Source organism: Thermobia domestica, chromosome 8, assembly GCF_964235325.1.
Source record: "Thermobia domestica chromosome 8, izTheDome1.hap1.1, whole genome shotgun sequence".
Classification (NCBI taxonomy): Eukaryota; Metazoa; Arthropoda; class Insecta; order Zygentoma; family Lepismatidae; genus Thermobia; species Thermobia domestica.
In genome coordinates, this window is record NC_137461.1 from 272,038,810 (window position 1) to 272,060,418 (window position 21,609).

Sequence of the window (21,609 nt, forward strand, 5' to 3'; positions counted from 1 at the left end):
TTTAAAAGTATTGAGTGAAATTTCGTTATGTATGTGTTTGAAGATGCGCGTGTGCATTGTAAACATTTTATCATATGTAAGCTGAGGTAATCAGGTTCAGATTTTCAGGATGCACTACTGAGATCACTGTTCTTAAAAATGGAACTCTATCGTGGTTTAAGTTGATCTGCTGACCTTTTACTGAGTGTATATAATTATTATACAAGAGTAGAGCATGTAGTACTTGTAATTTCATTCTCCTACTTGGTTGATCTATGAGCATGTTATGTTATAGTTTCCTTCATTTCTGTAACATTTACGCATTGTATTTCTGAATACTGGTTTAATTAGATTTAATTTGGATGATTCACCGTGTATATAGTTCTTGGGACGTAATTTGTTTAGAAACCATTCCCTATATTATTTATGTCGTTACGTCATTATATATATATTTGAGCACGCCCAGCTGTTTATATAGGCCTACTACAACCAATTAATGGATTACTATTGTTTAGTCGTAGCTGAGGTCGTTTTATTTTTTTCTACCTGTACAGTACGGAATGGTCATGCCATAGATATTTTATTTTAGGGTTTCAACACTTCTTGAAAGCAATAATCGAAGTACTTGCTTAAGACTCTTCTGGCCATGGGGCTATGATCTACGTGTAGCAACATATTGCAGTACATTTGTGACGAATGGCTTCGCCACGCCAGAATAGGGTTACTTTCCAAATTATCTTCGTAAACTAAAAATAAAATAAATAAAAATTCATTTATGTAAGATAATATATTTTAAAGTCAGATTCTCAGAGTAAAAATATACAAAAAACATAATTTTATTAAGATTGTTTTCATTTCGACGAACGAATTCCACAGGAACTAGCTTCTTCTTCTTCTTCTTTATTTACTTCAAATCCTGATAGAGAGCGTTGCAGGCCCAATCAATCTCTTTGTGACGAAGATTTTCTGAAACCGTTAGCATCGACTGAAGAGACAAAGCTGCAGCCCTCATTCCAGCTGACACACACTGTTGTTCCGTAAGACCTCGAAGCATCCCTGAGATCATTCCAGCTGCAAAACTGACACAAAGAAAACTTTAAATCATTAAGATTCCTTTTATTACATGCAACGTCTAAAAAATATTTTTGTGATATGAACCACGTGACGTTTTAGTACTGTTATAGAAAATCCTACAGTACTAATAATGATCAAAATGTCAGTTTAAACTAAATTTTGTTTCGAACTGTTTTGGGCACCCTGTAGCAGCTCATGACGGAGGTCAAATTGGATAACAGTAAATGTAATGGTTACAAGTCATGGTAATGTAATAATGTACTAATTCATAATTGCATTTTTGTTAGCCTGTATAAACCTCTATTCCAGCGTTTCCCAACCTTTTGTAACTTGCGGCACACTACGGGTGTTACTTGGATTCTCGCGGAACACTTATAGGCATTATTATTTGTGAATATAAAACACAGTGGTATTTTTTCTGTGATTATTGATCTCCTTCTCACAGAGAAGAAAGCTCAATCATTGGTTTTTTCCTCGTGGTAAATCATTATGCTTATTTTTCATTCTAATTTAAAAACAGAAAACAATTGCAATGAAATATTGGACTCAGGGTTTTAGAAATACACTTTCTTTTTAAAAACTGTATCCAACCTTTTACTAAGAAGGAAGATCACTAAATAACGAACGAACAAACAAACCTCTTTTACTTTTAAAACACAAATAGGCCTAGGTAATTTGTCGAAAGGATTACATGGTATTTTAAATTTTCAAGTTACGAAATAGTCTGCAACAATAAAGAAGCAATAATGGTCATAACAATGATAACAAATACTTTTTTCAACATTAGAAATGTACAGAACAGTAACCCGATATGAAACTTAGAAATGTAGATTCATAGTAGAGGTTCATAGTAATGTGAAATACAAATATACATTTTTCCCTACGTTTTGAAATTTGATTGCTATAAAATTAACAATTTTGTTTCGATTCCTCGCGGCACACCAGCGTCTCATTCACGGCACACCAGTGTGCCGCGGCACACCGGTTGGGAAATGCTGCTCTATTCCTTTAGTTTGTAGCGCTAAAATTAATTTGTTACCGAAGTGACTTTCCTCAAGAACCGCCAGTGCGTAGAACTAAAATCTGTTCTGTTGTGAGAGTACTGTTAACGTCAGGAAATCATCTGTAAGTTTTTATAAATACAAAAAAGAACAAGGAAAAAGAAAAGATAAAGGAAAACTGGTAGCGTGAAGTGTATGAATATACACAAGGATGTATCCAAACAGTGCTCATAACATGCAAATCGTTTGCAGTTCACGAGTTTCTCGCTAGGATATGTTGCGGTTGTGTCTTGTGAGCCAGTGTGCCGAGTAGCGTGGTTTGAAGTGGAAGCATTTGAATGTTGCACGTGTTTTCGTGTGTGTGTGTGTTGCATTAGCCGTCTGCGATTTTTCTTATCTCGACGGTATGGCGGAAGTTGAAAAACAAAGGGTGTGCATCAAATTCTGTGTGGTATTGGATAAAACGTCGTTACAACCGATGAGAGCATCGTTTATGCTTACGGTCCAGAAACTAAACTGCAGTCTTCTCAATGGAAGAGTCCTGGGTCTCCCAAGACCCAAAAAAGCACGCATGGAAAGAAACAAATTGAAGAGATGTTCATTTGTTTCTTTGACCAAGAGGGGATTGTACACTGGCAATTTGTCCCACATGGAAGCACGGTCAATGCAGACTTCTACTGTGATGTCCTAAGAAGGTTGCGTGAAAATGTGCGTCGCAAAAGGCCATAGAAACGGCATAACGGTAACCTCATTCTCCACCACGACAATGCACCTGCACACCGGTGGCGGTTTTTGACTAAGAAAAACATGACAGTGGTTACCCATTCCCCATACTCACCTGACCTGGCTCCCTGGGACTTTTTTCTTCCCCCCAAGCTGAAGCTTCGAATGAAGGGCCGAAGATTCGACACCATTCCACAAATTCAAGAAAAATCGCAGCGGGTACTTTACATTATTCCAAAAAATGATTTCTAGAAATGCTTTCAAGCATGGCGAAAACGCTGGGACCGCTTTATTAATGTAAAGGGGAGTACTTTGAAGGTGATGGAGGAATTTAACTTCAAAGGTAAGAAACTTTCATTTTACGGATTCAGTCCTGGAACTTTTGGATACACTCTTGTATAACGACGCCAATTTTCCTACTTCTTTTCCCTTATATATATATATATATATATATATATATATATATATATATATATATATATATATATATATATATATATATATATATATATATATATATATACGTATATTAAACAATCACCAGATACAGCTCAGAGGCCATTTCATACTGGATATCTAACAACAACAATGGAAAGGATTTGGAAAGGTACCGGCCAGCGCCTGCTTTAGTGGGTACCATCCCGGCATTTCCCTGGTAGGACTGAGGGAAACCCTGGAAAACCCCAGTCAGGATGATCGGCAGCGGGAATCGAACCCACGACCTCCCGAATGAGAAGCCAACGCTCTACCGCTTGAGTACTAAAGAGAAAATGTTACGTTACTAGATAGAAAATGTCTATTCGTTGGTAACTAGTAGTTCTGTTGGAGCTGAAACAAATAATCAGGGCAGGCCTTAAGCCGATTGGGTCGATTGCTCCCAATGGGGCTCCGCGCCTATGGGGGCCCCGCGCTAGTGCCGTCTACTCTACTGTCCAGTCTCCAGTCTAATCTACTCTCCAGTGCCGTTTTAACAGCATATTAGGTCCCAGAGGAAACAAGTGTGTTGTGGTCGCTATGACTAAATTTTGCTCCCAATACATGTAATTAATACATGCAATTCTGGTCGCGAGGTCCCCAATGCTTGCGGGGCCCCCAGCCAAGTGGCTATGGTACGGTTCAGATAGTTCTGCTACTCTAGGTTGTCAAATATAAACAACACTTGCAATGCAAGTACATCCATGGACTCCACATTGCGCTAACACAAATTCTGATTTTAAAGAAATGTATGGTTTACGTAATGGCATTTAATTGTGATCCTGAGAGAATCTAAAAATACAATTTAGCATTAAGTTCATTGACCAAGAAATATAATGGTGTATTCGTTGTATTGTTAACCCTTTCGAACCTAGGTGGCCAAACTGACAGACACGGGTGTGTCAGTTTTTCAATCCGCTCCTGTGTGGACATTAATTAAGATATTGGGAATTTTTGGCCAAATATGGTTGGACCATAGTTTATTTCTGGGTGTCGAATTTCCTTCTCAAATTTCAGCTTAAAATAAAAAAAATCGAATTTTCTTTTTATCTTTTTTCTCTGTAGCTTCTTTTGTTGTAGAAATATTTCCTTAAGACTTGTCAGGTAGATACCTCGGATGGACACCTAATTGTTGACATCAATTGGACCTCCCCGCGCGCAGTGCTGCCAACTAGGGGAATTAAAATTATCCTAAATTTGGGCAAGAAGTTCGAAATTTTTGTTTATAAATCTGTACCTAAATGTCCGAGCACAAGTCAACTTACGACAGTTAAACATTGGTCCTGAATGAACAAAATCAGGTACAGATCGTTACAATGGGGTAATTAGAGGGTGCACGAAAAATTCGTATTTGGATTCTAACCTTGGATTTTTCTAGTTTTCCCTACTTTTCTGTTTACCGTAACCTACTTTTTGTAATTAGAAGCGTTGTTTCTTAAATATCGCCATGATACTTGTAGGATACATTAGTGTTTTACCAATGTTTATTTTAAGATAGTTTGCGTCTTTCTGGTACCTGTGCTGCCAGCTACAGAAAATTCTCGATTTTAGCGGAACATTTGCAAAAATTCCCTTTTGTCTCTATTATTTCCCTCTTGTCGGCTACACAACACACCATAAAAAGATTCAGTAGGATAATTAGGGGAAGTACAGTTGAGGTTTATAATAAACCATGTTCTGTAAATGGTAAGAAAATAGCGAATTTCTGAGGTAGTATGATATATTCTTTTAAATTTCATGCTTATTTTGTTAGATATCGCCACGATACTTGTAGGATATATTAGTGTTGTACCAATGTTTATTTTAAGATAGTTTGCGTCTTTCTGGTACCTGTGCTGCCAGCTACAGAAAATTCTCGATTTTAGCGGAATATTTGCAAAAATTCCCTTTTGTCTCTATTATTTCCCTCTTGTCGGCTACACAACGCACCATAAAAAGATTCAGTAGGATAACTAGGGGAAGTACAGTTGAGGTTTATAATAAACCATGTTCTGTAAATGGTAAGAAAAGAGAGAATTTCTGAGGTAGTATGATATATATATATATATTAAATTCTATGCTTACTTTATTAGATATCGCCACAATACTTGTAGGATACATTAGTGGTGTACCAATGTTTATTTTTAGATAGTATGTGTCTGTCTAGTGACAGTGTTACCGGCCAAAAAATTAATTCCCAATTTTAGGTGAGAAATTCGGAAATTTCCCTTTTTGACCTATTATTTCCCTCTTGTTGGCTACATTGGAAGAAACGTATCACTCTCTAAAAGCCTCCTCTAAGGCCTACAGACTGCACCATAAAAAGTTTCAATAGGATAATTAGGGAAGCTGTAGCGTCGGCATATCTGTTGATTTTTCTTGTGAGGCGTAAAAAGTGTCAAAATTTCATGTGTATGATGACAGAGAATTTTTTCTTTCTCTTTTTGTATGTCAACCAGCGACTACAGATTTTTACTGTACCTTGTCAACATACCAACAAAATTTTTAGGTGACTTGGACCCACGTGGCAACAGTGGTGCCAGCTACAAAAAGTCTTAAAATTCGATTCGGGATTTTTTTAGTATAGTTTCACTCCTACATTTCTCTTAATAATTTCCCTCCCATTGGCAACACTGCAATATAACTTTCACCAAAAGATAGCCACATTGCTCTTCTAAACACGGTCTTAACCATATCAATCGGGTAAATAGTTTCTGAGAAATAAGTCACTAACTGAAAACGCCAAAGATGACCTGGTTCCGAAAGGATTAAACCTGTCTTCCGACCTCATATAGGTACCTAGAAAGACTTCAATTTCCAACTAAATAATGCGGGTCTTCATATCACCTAGAAAACTCAGCGTACTGTACTTGCCAGATGCTTTTTACCCTTTGCTACCAGGTGTCCAGATATAAATCCTATCGAATACGTGTGGGGCTGTGGCTGACTTTCAGATGAGCTCTGTTAATTAGCGTCACCCTGCTACGTCAAACTTCATGTAAGTATTCAGTATTGTACGACCGACTACCTGCTCGAATACCTTCTTCTGTATTCACTTTGGATGAATGTAGTACTATTATGTTGAGTACCGTCTATTTTGAGCGTTGTATGACATATATGCGGGATATCCCAAGAGCAACATGTTAGGTTTACTAGCAACCAACTTTGGGCCACATCAGTGAATTTCTCCTGGGTGTGTTTACTTTTATATGTAAAAGTACAAGTATATAGGTAACAGCTATTCCTGCTGAGTGTTCTTACTTTCAGCAGTGTATAGGTATGTATAGGTAAGGAGTATTCTTATTGGATGTTCTTACTTTCACCTGTGTAAATGTAAGAAGTATTTCCATTGGATGTTCCTACTTTCAGCAGTGTATAGGTAAGAGGTATTCTTATTGGATGTTTTTACTTTCCCCAGTGTAAATGTAAGAAGTATTTCCATTGGATGTTCCTACTTTCAGCAGTGTATAGGTAAGAGGTATTCCTATTGGATGTTCTTATTTTCCCCAGTGTAAATGTAAGAAGTATTTCCATTGGGTGTTCCTACTTTCAGCAGTGTATAGGTAAGAGGTATTCATATTGGATGTTCTTATTTTCCCCAGTGTAAATGTAAGAAGTATTTCCGTTGGGTGTTCCTACTTTCAGCAGTGTATAGGTAAGAGGTATTCCTATTGAATGTTCTTACTTTCACCAGTGTAAATGTAAGAATTATTTCCATTGGGTGTTCCTCCTTTCAGCAGTGTATAGGTCAGAGGTATTCCTATTGGATGTTCTTACTTTCACCAGCGTAAATGTAAGAAGTATTTCCATTGGGTGTCCCTACTTTCAGCAGTGTATAGGTAAGAGGTATTCCTATTGGATGTTCTTAATTTCACCAGTATATATGAAAGAGTTATGTATATTGGGCATTGTATAGGCAAAATTTATTCCTACTTTCGCCAGTGCAAATGTAAGACATGTTCCTAATGAGTGCTCTTACTTTCAAAAGTGTAGACATAAGAGCTATTCCTATTGGATGCTCTAAAGAGGTATTCCTACTGAGTGTTATTACCTCATCAGTGCATGGGTAAGATGTACTGGGTTTCCCAGTGAATTTTTTGCAGTCAGAACATACATTTTATAGGTATAAGAAATATACATTTAAGAAGGATCAATAAACATAATGAACGATATCAATTTAAATTTAGAACTACGTCTAGCACATGCTGTGTATATAGAATTATTGTATTTTTGTTATGCGAACAGTATAAATTTATAGTTATGTAATTTTTATTATTGTTTATCTATTACACTGATATGCAAATTTTTCAACTTTTTACTGTTCCTTTGAAAAGAAATGGTGTATCGGAATTGATTTTGTCTGCAGATTTCGAAAATGACCTTCAAAGTTGTGTATTACGTTACGTTTTTTTTTACACAAGTCACAAAAACGTGAACATTCAACGAACACTCTTTTAAATGACACACACACACACACACACACACACACACACACACACACACATACATATCATATATATATATATATCACAGATGACGAGAAGAACCCTAGTAGAAGTAGTGTGATGTAGGTAGGGCTCTCCCACTTTTCGCACGAGGGTTTCAAATGACACCACGGAATAGCACACATATAACTTTACCCGGACTGGCAGACGACATCTAAGTATAGACCACACCTCAGAAACCGAAAATAGACTTGACCGTGTCGTTGACCTTTCCCCGCTTCCCCTTTTGTATGTATATGTACTAGTACAATCAATAAATAAATTCGTGGACTGGTGCCCAAAATATAGGCAACCAGTAGAACCCATGGTTGCTCTGCTCGCTATGGACGTCCACACAGGCAAACAGACAATTACACAGATCCACACTGACCTTCAAAATAATTCAAGCATCATTTTCTCTTTTGACCTGTCTTGTCTCGGGTTTTTGCGTTTTGGAGATGATGGCGATTTCCAGGTGGCTGCTTGTCTCGTTAGTTGTGGACCGTAGAGGAGACACCGTGTTTCATCTCCTGTTATTATTTGGTTCAGAAACATTCTATCAGCGACAGCACTTTTGACCGTTGGTCTTGTATCAGAATGTGTGGAACACGGTGCTGGGTGACACACAACATATTCAAGTCATTCGTCAGAATGCTGTGACACATACCAAGGCTGATATACTGCTGCTGCGATGTCATCTACCGACTGGAAGCGGTTAGCGTGCACAACCATTGCAACCTCTTCAATCTTGCGTTCTGTTCGGACTGTTGTTGGCCGACCTTTTGGTTTATAATCCTCTAAACTGTTTCTCTCCTCCGTAAGCCGTTGGTGCTACTTAAACACTGCACTGCGGCCCAGGGCGTTGTCACTATACACTTGCCTGATCGTCTGCAACGATGCCTAGTTTTGGTAGAACTTCATGTTTACCCGTTGCTCAAACTGCGACATTCTCCAAGTCCACCGCGACGTAATCAACTCCTTTCACAACAGAAACAGTACATCTGTTTTGCACTCTATGCACAGACCTGCCTCTTGTTGGGTTGAGAGATGAACTTCTACTGCTTCCTCCAGGATATCATTTATCAGCTGTAATATACCACTAGCACCACACTACGTCCAGTCCACGAACTTATTGACTATAGTAGTATAGCATGTTGAATTCTCTAGAGGGATGGAGAGATTGTTGGTTGTGTTGAAATTGTATGTCTCGATCAGAAGCAGGACATGTGAAATGTGAACCAACTGTTTAACCTGAACCCTCACAGAGAACTAAATCCAGAATACTCATCCAGAAGGTGCGTATGCTAACCATTTAGCTACGAAGAAGCGTATGGAATGAATCTGCAAAGAATATATAAACATAAATACATCGCTTATAACAAAATAGTACCGATTTATCTGTATTATGTAAGGATTTACAACATTCACAAAAGTGGTGAAGGGGAGAAAATGATGTTTGCACGTTAGTAGAACTCATACTCAACCCCAGCGTTCCTTTGATCGTATGTGGCGCCACTCCGGCTAGAACGCGCACTTGTCAGTGCAAAGTAGGTACTGTTTCCAGGTGCTTTGCTTTAAGTAGGCCCAGCTGACCCTTTGTTGTTTTTGCTGTGCGCAATGGCTTCACGTGATTGCGTCAACCACCTAGATTTATTTTGCTACATATATGATTGTTGTACTACAGGAAAACAAAGGCAAAACATTACACCTTTCGTACAAAATGCCTATTTCCAATAGATCTGGATTAGACTACAGATCAGGACAAAGTGTGGGCTCCTCACAAAGTGTGTCGTGCATGTGTGGAAGGGTTGAGGTATTAGAAAAGTGAAAAATGGGAATCAATGCTGTTTGGTGTACCCATGGTGTGGCGTGCGCCAAGAAATCACAGTGATGAATGCTACTTGTGCACAGCGAAGATCTTGGGCCATACCAAGACCAGCAAACATAACATTGTGTATCCGAATATCCCATCCGTCATGAGACTACTACCCCATAGTGAATCCATCCCTGTACCATCTCCGTCCAACGTTAAGTCTCCAGCAGACATAGAATCAAACAGTAATACAGGTGATGAGACGTATCAACCGGACAGTTTAGACGAAACCAGAGTTCCCTTTGCCCAGCATGAACTGAATGATTTGGTTCGCGATCTTAATTTACTTAAAGATGCAGAAGAACTGTTAGGATCACGACTTCATGAAAAGAATTTATTGTTTCCTAATAGAAGATTCTCCTGATACAGACATCGAAAAGCAAAATTGTTTCCGTGTTTTGCAGAGGAAGGCGGTTTGGTATACTGTCGAGACATTCCAGAAGTAAGGAAATTCTTCAACATTGCTTGTGATTCAGGAGAATGGAAGCTGTACATAGACGCTAGAAAATCCAGCTTAAAAGGTGCTTTATTACACAAAACTAACATCCATCCGTCCATTCCAATAGCACATTCGGTGACCATGAAAGAGTCGTACAAAAATCTCAAATTTCTACTGGAAAAGGTGCAGAACAAACATTATGAGGGTCTGTGTGCGGGAATTTCAAGGTGATTGGAATATTGATCAGCCAACAAGCAAGTTGACTCCTGCTTTTTGTGTGAACGGGACTCCAGAGCAAGAACTAAACGTTGGGTTCGGAAGCAGTGGCCAGTCAGAAATACCTTTATACCTGGAGAAAAGAACATTGTTTCAATTCCACTGGTTGATCCCTCGGAAATTCTGTTGCCACCGTTACATATAAAGCTAGGTTTAATGAAGCAATTCGTGACAGCTTTAAGCAGTGACAGTAAATGTTTTCAGTACTTTGGTATTTCCATCAATCACATCTGAAAAAAAATCAAAGCTGGCATTTTTACAGGCCCACAAATAAGAAAATTGATGTCAGACAAAACATTCGAGAAAACTGTGAGTGAGACGGGATTGCAAACATGGACTGCATTTAAAAATGTAGTACAAAACCTTTTGGGGAACACAAAGGTTGCAAATTACAGCATTTTAGTCGACGAGATGCTGGAATCTTATATACTGCTTGGCTGCAACATGAGCGTGACAGTACACTTTCTTCATGCTCATCTAAATAACTTTTCTGACAATCTTGGTGATTTTACGGAAGAACTTGGTGAGCGTTTCCATCAGGACATAAAAGTGATGGAAAAGAGATACCAGGGAAGGTGGAGTGTCCATATGATGGCTGACTATTGTTGGATATTAAAAAGATACTGTAATACGGAAGAACACCGAAGAAAATCCAAAAAGAGGAAGTTTCATGTGAAGCCCAGCGGTGAATGTTAGTTATGTATGCTTTAAAATACATATTTATGGCCTTACACAATCATTCCGTCTACCTAGAATGCTATTGAACATGTTACAAACGTTGCCATGTATCAAAATCAATTTTTTAAAAATAGGGCCTACATACTTTTCAATTTTTACATTTTCGTGATTTCTGAAAAAAAAAAAAAAACGACGCAATATGACATTTTGAAGGCCAATTTCGGAATTTGCGGACAAAATCCATTCCGATACACCTCTTCACTTCAAAATAACAAAACCTTGCATATTATTGTTATTTGCTAAGTGAAGTGAATTGTGTTGATTTAGCTATTTGTTTTGATCCACTACTTACTACTTTAATAGCTTTATTAACATCAAATAAATTAAGAATGCTAAGGCTATTTGCACCCATTTTCTCATATTACCTACCCATTGGAACAAGGGGAAAAATATGCTAATCTACGGAAAATTATGAAGTAGCACATGGTTTTCCTAACAATTCCTGGAACCGATAAGAGATGGCGTTGAGTAATACTGCCTTGTGGCGCCACTATCTTCGATTGGAAATATAATGATCTCGTTTTTGTTCCTGCCTACAGATTATATATAAACAGGGTGTTCGGAGTGAAACTGACAGTGCGTTATTTTAAAGGAATTAGCTAGAAACAAGAACACACATTATTGGGACAAACTCACTAAGTTTTATTGGAGATAGTTACCGCTCCATATACAGGTCAACATATAAAGTAGCTTATCATACAATCAAACGAGATCGAACATGTTTCTGGTTTACCCTGCATTAAACTGTGTATAACTTAACTTACCAATCTCCTGCACCAGATACATTTAATACTTTTACAAGCGACGGAGGTCGATATAAACGAGCTGATGATGCATTCCCTATTTGAGTTAAAAGCTTCCCGTTCTCGAAAAAGGCTTCATTTGGACTACCTTTCCTTACTATCTGTAATAATAATAATATAAATAATTGTTAAAGTAAGTAACTTATTTAAATTAAATAACATAAATAGGACTGCATTTCCCTTAACATTTTCAGTTATAACACAGAAATATCCATATTATATATAAAGCAAAGGATTATGAGCTAATATCAAGAGCTCTATTGCCCAATTAAGCTTTATATTTGTGATGTTATTAACATCATATTACAGGTGCAGATTAAGAATTTTGGTGCCATTCTTTCGAAAATTTACAAATAAAATATATTCATTCAACAGAGGAAGAGCAATGTTTAGGAACTTAGTTATATAAGAGTCAAAGATGTACGAGGCGTGATTTTAAAAGTAAGTTCCGTTTTGAAATTCGACTTTTTATAGAGCTGTAGTTGGCATCCCACGCATACGCGCTGTGTACTTGCATCTGTTGGCAAGCCACATACACCATTGGGAGATCTTAAGTTGACAAAACCAGAGCACCACACAATATGACGTCACTAAATGTGATAGTAAGTTGAGCAGTGTTTGCAACTGATTTGGTGGCAACTTATTAATTTTATACTAGAGTAACAGACCGGTAAAGAAAATATGTTTAAAAATGATTATCTGTTAATGAAGTAATATACTTAAAGAGATATTTGTATATTTGTATGAAAACATAGCATTTCCACACGCGATATTTGATGATGTGCTCCGCGAAAGATTTGTTGCCTCAAAAAATTTGGAGATCCACAATATATAATTGACATAAAAATTAATGATAGGTCTACATCATATTAATATGTGACAGGCCCTTATCCATGGGGTCTAGGGGGGCGGGCCCCTCTAAATTTTTACGGTACTGGTCCCCTAAAATTTTCACAGTACGCTTGCAAATGAACTATAACAGGGTGAAAAATTTCAAAGTCAGACGCACTCGCCAATCCAAAAATAATGGGAGCCAGTATCTCTCACGTACAAATTGAGATTCCCCCCCCCCAAACGGCCTTTGGTTTGACAAAGAAAGACTTCACATTCCGTGTTTTCTCTCACTCAGTGACAATTATTTTCTTACGAAACAGAAAATGCGCTGTCCTGTGAGTTCAGGCAGAATGCATTCTTACTGAACGCTGGTCGCCAGCTCTAAATTTCTAATTGCCAATTTCTAGTCGAAAATTTGTACGCTGAGCTATAATATGATGATTAACTATAATACGTTTGGATCGGGACTCCCTCCCAAACTTTTACCGGGCTTCCCCTAGATTTTTGGGCTGGCTACCAGCCTAGTATGTGATAAGTGACAGGGCCGTAACTTGAGAAGGGAGAGGGCAAATGCTTCCCCAAGGAAGCTCCCCGCCGTTCGAGGGGACCCATTTTAAGACAACATCTTCTTACTCCGTATACGATACGAACATGAAATTATAAATGAAGCATCGAATATGTCCACTATATTACATAAACAAAACAACACATAAAAGATAAATAAAACAAAAATGAGTCGTGGGCCCACTTCAATAAAAAAGTTTCTATTAGAGGCCCTAGAAGTAATGTTTATTCGTATGGTTTTGATATTTGTCAATTTTGCCCCCTTAATTCATTTGTCATGTATGGAACGGAATCAAAGGTGTAACTAACGACCCGGGCCCATAAAGAGTAAGAGAAAGATGGAAAGAGGGAGGCCAAGATTAGAGAAACAACTTCTTTCTTTCGTATATTTGTATAATATACCGCTGTCCGGAGAACGGATTTTTCTTAGTGTGCAGTTAATAAGCAAGGGTGCCCATGTTGGGGTTTCCAAGGGGGGCAAGTATAAGGGACGTTCCAAACATAGTTTCAAATTTTGCTGTAAGAAATGTAAAAATTCTATTGGGTTTTCAGTATTCCCAAGAACAATTTCCTCTTAGGGGGTGAGCGCCCCACCTTGCCCCCCTTGATGGGCGTCCTTATTCATAAGTAATGCAGTTATGTGTGTGCTGAACCTGTGGGTTCAGTATTTCTTGATAAATCCATTAAATGTTGTGCGTGTAATCCACAACGCTCACAGATATAGGCGGAAACACAGATATAGGCGGGGATTCATGTCACTTAAGGACCTCCCCATTTTAAGGCAGTAATAAATGCGAAAATTGTCGATAAGTGATTCGCCTACTTTGATTTTGCGAATAGTTCGTACTATGTGCGACTTTGTCCATGCGGCGTCTAGGGTATGGTCGACGTCGATAAGCTAATAAAACGAAATACTTCAAAAGTTGAAACGGTGGGTGCGTAAACGTAAACCTCGTGTAGCTTAGGTATAGGCTGCATAATTACTTTATTACATCGGTGTTAATGTGCATCCTTAAATTGGGATAGAGCAGTTTCCGCAGTTCAGATCAATAATACGTGGACAAATTCATATTAGTTTGAAACCCACATTTCTCGGTGAAAATAGCGTCATCACGCCTTCTAGACTGTACATGTGTTGGCGCATGCCAGTGATCCACCAGGAACAGGTAAAATTCAGGGGCGCTACAAGAGATAATTGTTCAAAATGTTCAAAAATTACATTAAAAAAAATTATGGGTGCACACTTAGTAGTAGTAATAGTAGTAATGATAGTATAGTAGTAGTAAGGCAGTAGTAGTAGAGTAGTAGTTTAGTAGTAGCCAGGCCCGCAACCAGAGGGGGGCCAGGTCCCTAAACTTTTTGTGGCCCCTCCAGACTTCAATACAAAATTTTATTATTAATACAAAAAACACAATTTAGATATTTATAAGATAATTTTAAAGACTTGGTCCCCCGTAAATATTCACGGTCCTCCCAAACCCTTGTGGCTGGTTTCGGCCCTGGTAGTAGCAATGATAGTATAATAATAGGCTAGTAGAAGTAGTAGTAGTAGTATAGTAAGGCAGTAATGGTAATAGTTGAGTAGTAGTAGTAATAATAGTATACTACTAGTAGTAGAGTAGCAGTAGTTCGGGTTAGGTTAGGATAGGTTCAGGCAGCGAAATAGTCATATTTCAAGTCTCTTGTATATTAGTTTGCAGCCCTGGAATAATGCCCTTATGGAGAGTTTCATAGAATTAAAGCAACATCTTATTGCTGTATTTATGTTCACAGATGACTTACATATTCTGCGCCGTCATAAATAAATTCCCTAAACATTTGTCTTTTGTTCTGAATTAACAACTTTTACCTGTAAATTGTAATTTTAAAAATGTCCACGTATTTTTAATCCCGTTTCTGCCACTCCAAAACACTTACTAAACCTACAAGAGTTCATTTGGTGCTAAAAGAAATTGATATATCATGAATGTCAATACGCTTATAAAATAGAACATAACTGAGGAAACCTGAAATTTCAATCTTGATACACGTATCAGCGCGCAGCACGAAATGAGATTAAAAAAAAAAAAAAAAAAAACCGGCGTTCTTCCCGCCTTTGATGGGACAAGCCGCAATTATTTACGCATTATTCAGTGCAATGTTTGTGTATAATCTTGTTCGTTTGTTGAATGTAAAACGCAACTCACACAACCGCTGTAACAACATAATGTGTTTTTTATTGTCCACCAGTATACGAACAAATTTCAGGTATGTCTTAAATTATAATCCACCTTGGCATATTATCTCAGCAGTAATACTGTCAACAGAGCTGCCTTGCTTATGGATACACTGCGCATTAAGTGCTCCAGGGTAGTGACGAATTTAAGTGACGTCATGTCCTGTTGCTGTGGTTATGTCAACTTAAGAACTCCCATACACCATTACGGAAACATTCGAACGTGTTTACGGTTTTTTTTTTCTTGTGAATAGTTAAAATGCATCCGTCGATTGAGAATCCCGCCGACTGTGATCCGTTTTCTTAGTGCTAAAGGCGTGAAAGCGGGTGAAATTCATCGCCATATTAGTGAAGTGTATGGAGAAAACATTATGAGCGATGAAATGGCACGGAAATAGGTTAGAGTATTTACAGACTGCCATACGAATGTTCATGAAGAGGAACAAAGTGGGCGACTTTCTGTAATTACTGAAGAGTTGGTAAGCAAGTTAACGAAAAAGTGAAAGAGAACAAACACATTACAATTTCGTCGTTATCTGATAAGTTTTCTCATGTGTCAAGTTCAGCGCCACAACGACAATGTTGAGGTCAAAACGGCCGTGTTGCAGTGGTTGTCAAATCAGGCGAAAGACTTCTATGAGAATGGTATCCAAAAGCTTGTTGTACAGTCACGAAATAAAGTTGACAAAATTTGTTTTTCTAATAACTCAATAAATTAACCTATTAGAATACCAACTTTGGCAAGTTGTCAAGTTATAACTATTCTAAGGATAACAACAAAAAGATCCAAATTAATTCATTTGTTCACGAGTTATTGGCAAAAGAAAATTTGTCAATCGTCAAATACTTTCTTTTCCGTGTGTACAATACGATAAATGCCTTAATATTGGTGGAAACTATCTAGAAAAGTAGATTAAGGAACAGGTTTTCATGCAACAATAACATTGTTACGAAAATTACATTTGTTTTTTAATATTTTAAAACGGTACTTACTAAAAAATCACGTCTCATATATCACCTATCAACATAGAAACAGCATTAAGAAGTGTGCTTCACTATTATTAATATTATTAAGTATTTTGCCTTTCCGCAGGTCCTGGGACTAAGGAGTTTTTTTTTTTTTTTGTCAATTTTAGATTTAGGCCTGGAAATGTTTCTTCCAAATTTTTCGATCTTCAACTTCCTCTTTTAACTCCCAATATTTTCTTCTGTTTCTTAAATCTTCGATCAGGTGTGTTCTTCTTCCTATTCCTTGCCTTCCTTCCATATTTCCTTCTATGGCGGTATGAAGAAGACAATTACTTCGCAAGATGTGTCCAATCCATTTGACCTTCCTACGAACGATGCTGGCTAGAAATGTCCTCTTCTCTTCTATCCGTTTTAAAACATTTTCGTTTTTTGCTCTCTTTGTCCATTTTATCTTCTCTATTTTCCTCCAATACTACATTTCGAAGCTCTCTAAATATTTCTTCTCTAACTTCCGTAATGTCCAAGTCTCTGAACCATACAGTAAAATCCTCCAGATATAGCACTTGACCAAATTTTTGCTAAGTCCAATATTGAGGCTGCTAATTAAGAGTGATCTTTTCTTATTGAATGCTTCTTTGGCTACGGCAATTCTTGACCTGATCTCTTTGGTGCAGTAGGCGTCACTTGTCAAAATACTTCCCAGATAATTGAAATTCTCGACCTCTTCAAGTTTTGTAAGGGCTCGTTCCCTCGAGATATTCTTATGACTATCGACTTTTCGATGTTGATTTACGTTCCATATTCCGGTGTCAACTGTTTTGTCAATCATATCCTGTAGTCCTTCTTCGCTTCTAGCTATAATAACCGTAACATTTGCATACCTGATCTTGTTAATGATCTGCCCTCAATCTTGAAATCCCCCAATCCCCAATTAATGCTTCCTTCATTAAACATTCATTGTAAATGTTGAATAATTGTGGCGACATACTACATCCTTGCCTGACTCCTCTTCCGATCTCCACATTACTACTTTCTCCTTCATTCAAGCTCAACTTCAATCGTTGTCCTATCTACAAGTTTCGAATGAGTCGTCGGTTTCTCCAGTTGACTCCGATTTCTTTAAGTATTTTTCAGAAGTTTCGTCTAATTGACTCGGTCGAAAGCTTTTTTGCCAGTCGATGAAGCACAAACATAGCTCTTCCTTCACATCAAGAACTCGTTCTGATATAATTCTTATCAACCCAATAGCATCTCTGGTGCCTTTCCTTTCCGGAATCCAGACTGATCATCTTCTAACATCTCTCCTATCTTACTTTCCAGCCGCCGCGCCCGTTCAGTAAGCGCTAAATAATATTTTCAGTGTGAGAAATAAGGCTAATGGTTCTGTGATCGCACTGCATCATGCTGCACTTCTTTGCTTCCTCTTTCTTGGATAATGCAATCATTGTAACATCAAGAAAATTCTTTGGCCATTCTCTACTCAGGTAGATCTTGTTAATAAGTGAAGTCAGTACTTTTATTGCATTGTCTCCTAATCCCTTGAGCAAATCTACTAGTATGTCGTCGTCTCCAGCGGCCTTTCTCCTTCGCATGTCTTTGATTGCTTGTATTACTTCACTTTTCAATATACTGGGTCTTTCTTCTTCATCATCGACCTCTTCCTCTGCTTCGATCGCAATGTCTTTGGGGCGATTCTTCTGATCATACAGCTCTTTTATGTATCCCTCCCAAATTCTAAGGATTCCTTGATGGTCAGTGATCACATGATCTTGTTGATATTCGATTGCAAACATTCGTATACTTTTGTTAGCTTTTCCTCCTAATTCCTGTGCTTTCTGATACATCAGATCTTATCCGCCGCGCCGTTGAAGTTTCATTATTTCTTCACATATCTGTTCCATGTACTTTCCTTTGGTTTTGTTCGTCTCTCTTCTCAATTTATTATTCAGCCTTCTCTATTCATTGATGTCAGTGTTTTTTGCCTTTCTGCGTCCCTCCATCTTCTTAAACATCGCTTCAGTTTTCCATGGTTTTCTCGGTGCTCTTCCCATCCTACCAATGTTATTGTGGAGTGTGTCTAGTAGAATATGTTTAACTTTTCCCCAACTATTTTCTACATTGCCAACCATATCGCCTATTGCACAGAATTTTTCTTTAATCTCTTCTTTCGCATCGCTGTCGATATTTCTTAGTCGCTTTAAGTTCCATTTTCGACTTCTCCTCCTGTTTTTCTTGACCGACTTTAACCAGATTTACCACTAGGAGATTGTGGTCCGAATCAATTCCGCTCCTGGTAGTGTCTTCACGTCTCGCACACTATTCCTGAAACGTTGCTTCACAAGAATGTAATCTATTTGGTAGCGTTTCTTATCTCCTAGACATTTCCACATAAACAGCTTGGTTTTCCTTTTCTTAAACCAAATGTTCATCACCACAAGCTCATGCTGCCTGCAGAAATCGCTAAGGCCTCTTTCACATTATCCGGCGATTTGTCGGATCCGGTTCCGGCTGTTTGCCGGATCCGGTTTCGGCCCCTTTCATATTATCCGGCGTTTTGCCGTGGATGAAAAATATGCGAGCAGGGTTGCTGTGCAACTGAAGAAACAAAACTCAGTGACTCTTGTCGTGTTGTGGTGGTTGTAATGGACAGACGCAAAATGTGTTTTCTACTCGCCTTGTTAAGACAGGCAGAAAAAAAACGTCAGAGACACATATTGGTTCACCCTTTTTTAGAGAAGCGGTATCTTGAAGGAGATTTGTCTATACTGTTTCCACAATTAAGGGAAGACGAAGGAAAATTCTTTAATTACTTTCGTATGTCTATCGCATTTTTTGATGAGTTGTTGGATCGCGTACGGACCCAGCTGCAAAGGCAGAATTCAAAATTTAGGAACTGTATTCAACCTCCAGAAATGTTGGCTGTAACATTAAGGTAAGTAATTTGTATTTTTTATACACATAGATATCGTTAAATTTAATGTAATTTAATAGATGGTTGAAGAAAGGATCTGAGTCAATTTCGTGTAGTCATAAGATATTGAAGAAAAAACATGTTAAAACGTTTCACTACAATATACGAGACGAAACACTCAACACAAGAAGTTAATTCCTTTATCAATAATATACTTTACATATATTCACAGCTGAATTTGCAGTGGACAAATGCAAAATAATATGCATTTTATTCGTTTTGTTACCAGGCCCGTAGCCAGCCCAAAAATTTAGAGGGGGCCCGGTAGAAGTTAGGGGGGGGGGCGACCCAATCATAGTATACTTCATCACCATATTATAGTTCATTTGCAAGCCTACCGTGAAACTTCTAGGGGGCCAGCCAAAGTTTAGGGGGCCTGGCCCCCCTAGCCCCCCGTGGATACGGGCCTGTTTGTTACCGAATGAGAGAACATGCCACATACAGAAAAGATGTGCACTTTTTATTAGAGAAGCGGTATTTTGGAAGAGATTTTTCTATACTGTTTCCACAATTGATAAACTTGGGCAAAATAGCGGCCCGGTTCTGGATATTTAAAATACCGTTCCAGTATTCAACTGTTGTGACTGAGAAAACCAGGCTAAAGTCCTCTCGGGAGAGTCAACCGTTGAGGTCTATCCGAGAATCTCAAGCCAACATTCAGCCACTGACCCCCAAAGACTGGTCTGTAGGCATTATTATTGTTATTACTAGCTGTTATGCCCGTTCTTCGCACGGGTCAGATAAAATATCAATGTAAACAAACTGAATAATGAGAGAAGAATTAAGAAACATTTTTAAAATTAGATACATTTTCTGTGAATATATATCCAACAACGTACGTGTTTTCATTGGGAAGGCCGATGGGGGCTGAATTTGAACGTAAACACTATCGAGAGTATACATCTGAGCGACCTCGATAAATATGAATTCGACACAAATGTTGGTCATTTTCTACTACTTTTACATGTCCCGGTAAACGCCCCCTGAGACCCCTCCCTGGTTCGAATTGTGAAAAAATCGCCTCTGGTCTTCAGCCGATACCGCAAAAACTATGAATGTGACACTAACATCTGTCATGTTCTACTACTTTTACATAGAAAGTAAACGCCTCTGTGATCCTCTGGATCCAATTTTGAAAAAACAACCCTCTGGCTCTCAGTCGACGGAGGCTGTATTTGGAAGTCAACGCCTTGGAAGTATCACCATTCATCTCAGCGACAGCGAAAACTATTGATTTGACACTAATATTGGTCATTTTCGATTATTTTTACATGTCTCGCAATTCTCCAGCCCGGTGACTCCCGGCCCGCATACAATGGTGGCTGAATTTGAAAATAATCGCTAATGAAAGTATCACCATTTATCTCAGACCGCGAAAGCTGTGAATTTCACACTAATATTGGTCATTGTGGATTATTTTTTACATGTCTCAGTGATCTTCTGGCCCAAGTTCCTTAGCTGATGGGGACTAAATGTGAAAGTAAACGCTATCTTGAGTTTCACCATTGAGCTCAGTGACCCCGAAAGCTATGGATTTGACATTAATATCGTCATTTTCGATTATTTTTACATGTCTCGAAATTTCTCCTCCCCCCCTCTGGTGATCCCCGGCCCGCATACAAATGGTGGCTGAAGTCATCGCTAATGGTAGTGTTACCATTGATCTCAGCGACCGCGAAAACTATGGATTTGACACTTAATATCGGTCATTTTCTACTACTTTTACATGTCCTGGTAAACACCCCCCTGAGACCTCCTGGTTCGAATTTTGAATAAAACGCATCGGTTTGATCTGGAGCCTGGACCAAGGTACCCGTGACCAAATTTTTGTAACTTTCGGTCCACTCGTATGGTCCCTAGGCCGCACAAAGACATACAGACACATAAACTCTTCATTTTATTTATATTAGATTATTATTATTATTATTATTATACTATTTCGGGTTTATTCTTTTGTTTTAAGCGTTCCGACTATTGACTTAAGTCTCTTTAAAGCACTGCTCTAGTCTCTGAATTCAGAGGACTATTCAAGAAATTACAGCCAGATAATTATAAAATATATAAAGTACGGTATATTTATCAAATATCACATCATGAATTCTCTCTTGCTTTGCGTAGCAAAATAGTACATAAATATATAGCAAAAGACTGTATTGCTGAAATATTTGATAGTGTATATTTCAATTTTGGGTCACCACAAATTTATAGAAGGT

General features: G+C 38.1%; 1 protein-coding gene across 1 annotated transcript in view; it reads right to left on the minus strand.

Annotated features, from left to right (window-relative positions):
* Nucleotides 1-747: 747 nt before the first annotated feature.
* LOC145693636 (uncharacterized) overlaps nucleotides 748-21,609 on the minus strand; it is a 265,246-nt gene continuing 244,384 nt past the window's right edge. The window contains exons 7-8 of the mRNA XM_081769816.1: nucleotides 11,805-11,944; nucleotides 748-1,058 (exon numbers count right to left, since the gene is read on the minus strand). Coding sequence (XP_081625942.1) covers nucleotides 884-1,058; nucleotides 11,805-11,944 — 315 coding nt within the window. The 3' untranslated portion in view covers nucleotides 748-883. The remainder of the gene's footprint in view (nucleotides 1,059-11,804; nucleotides 11,945-21,609) is intronic.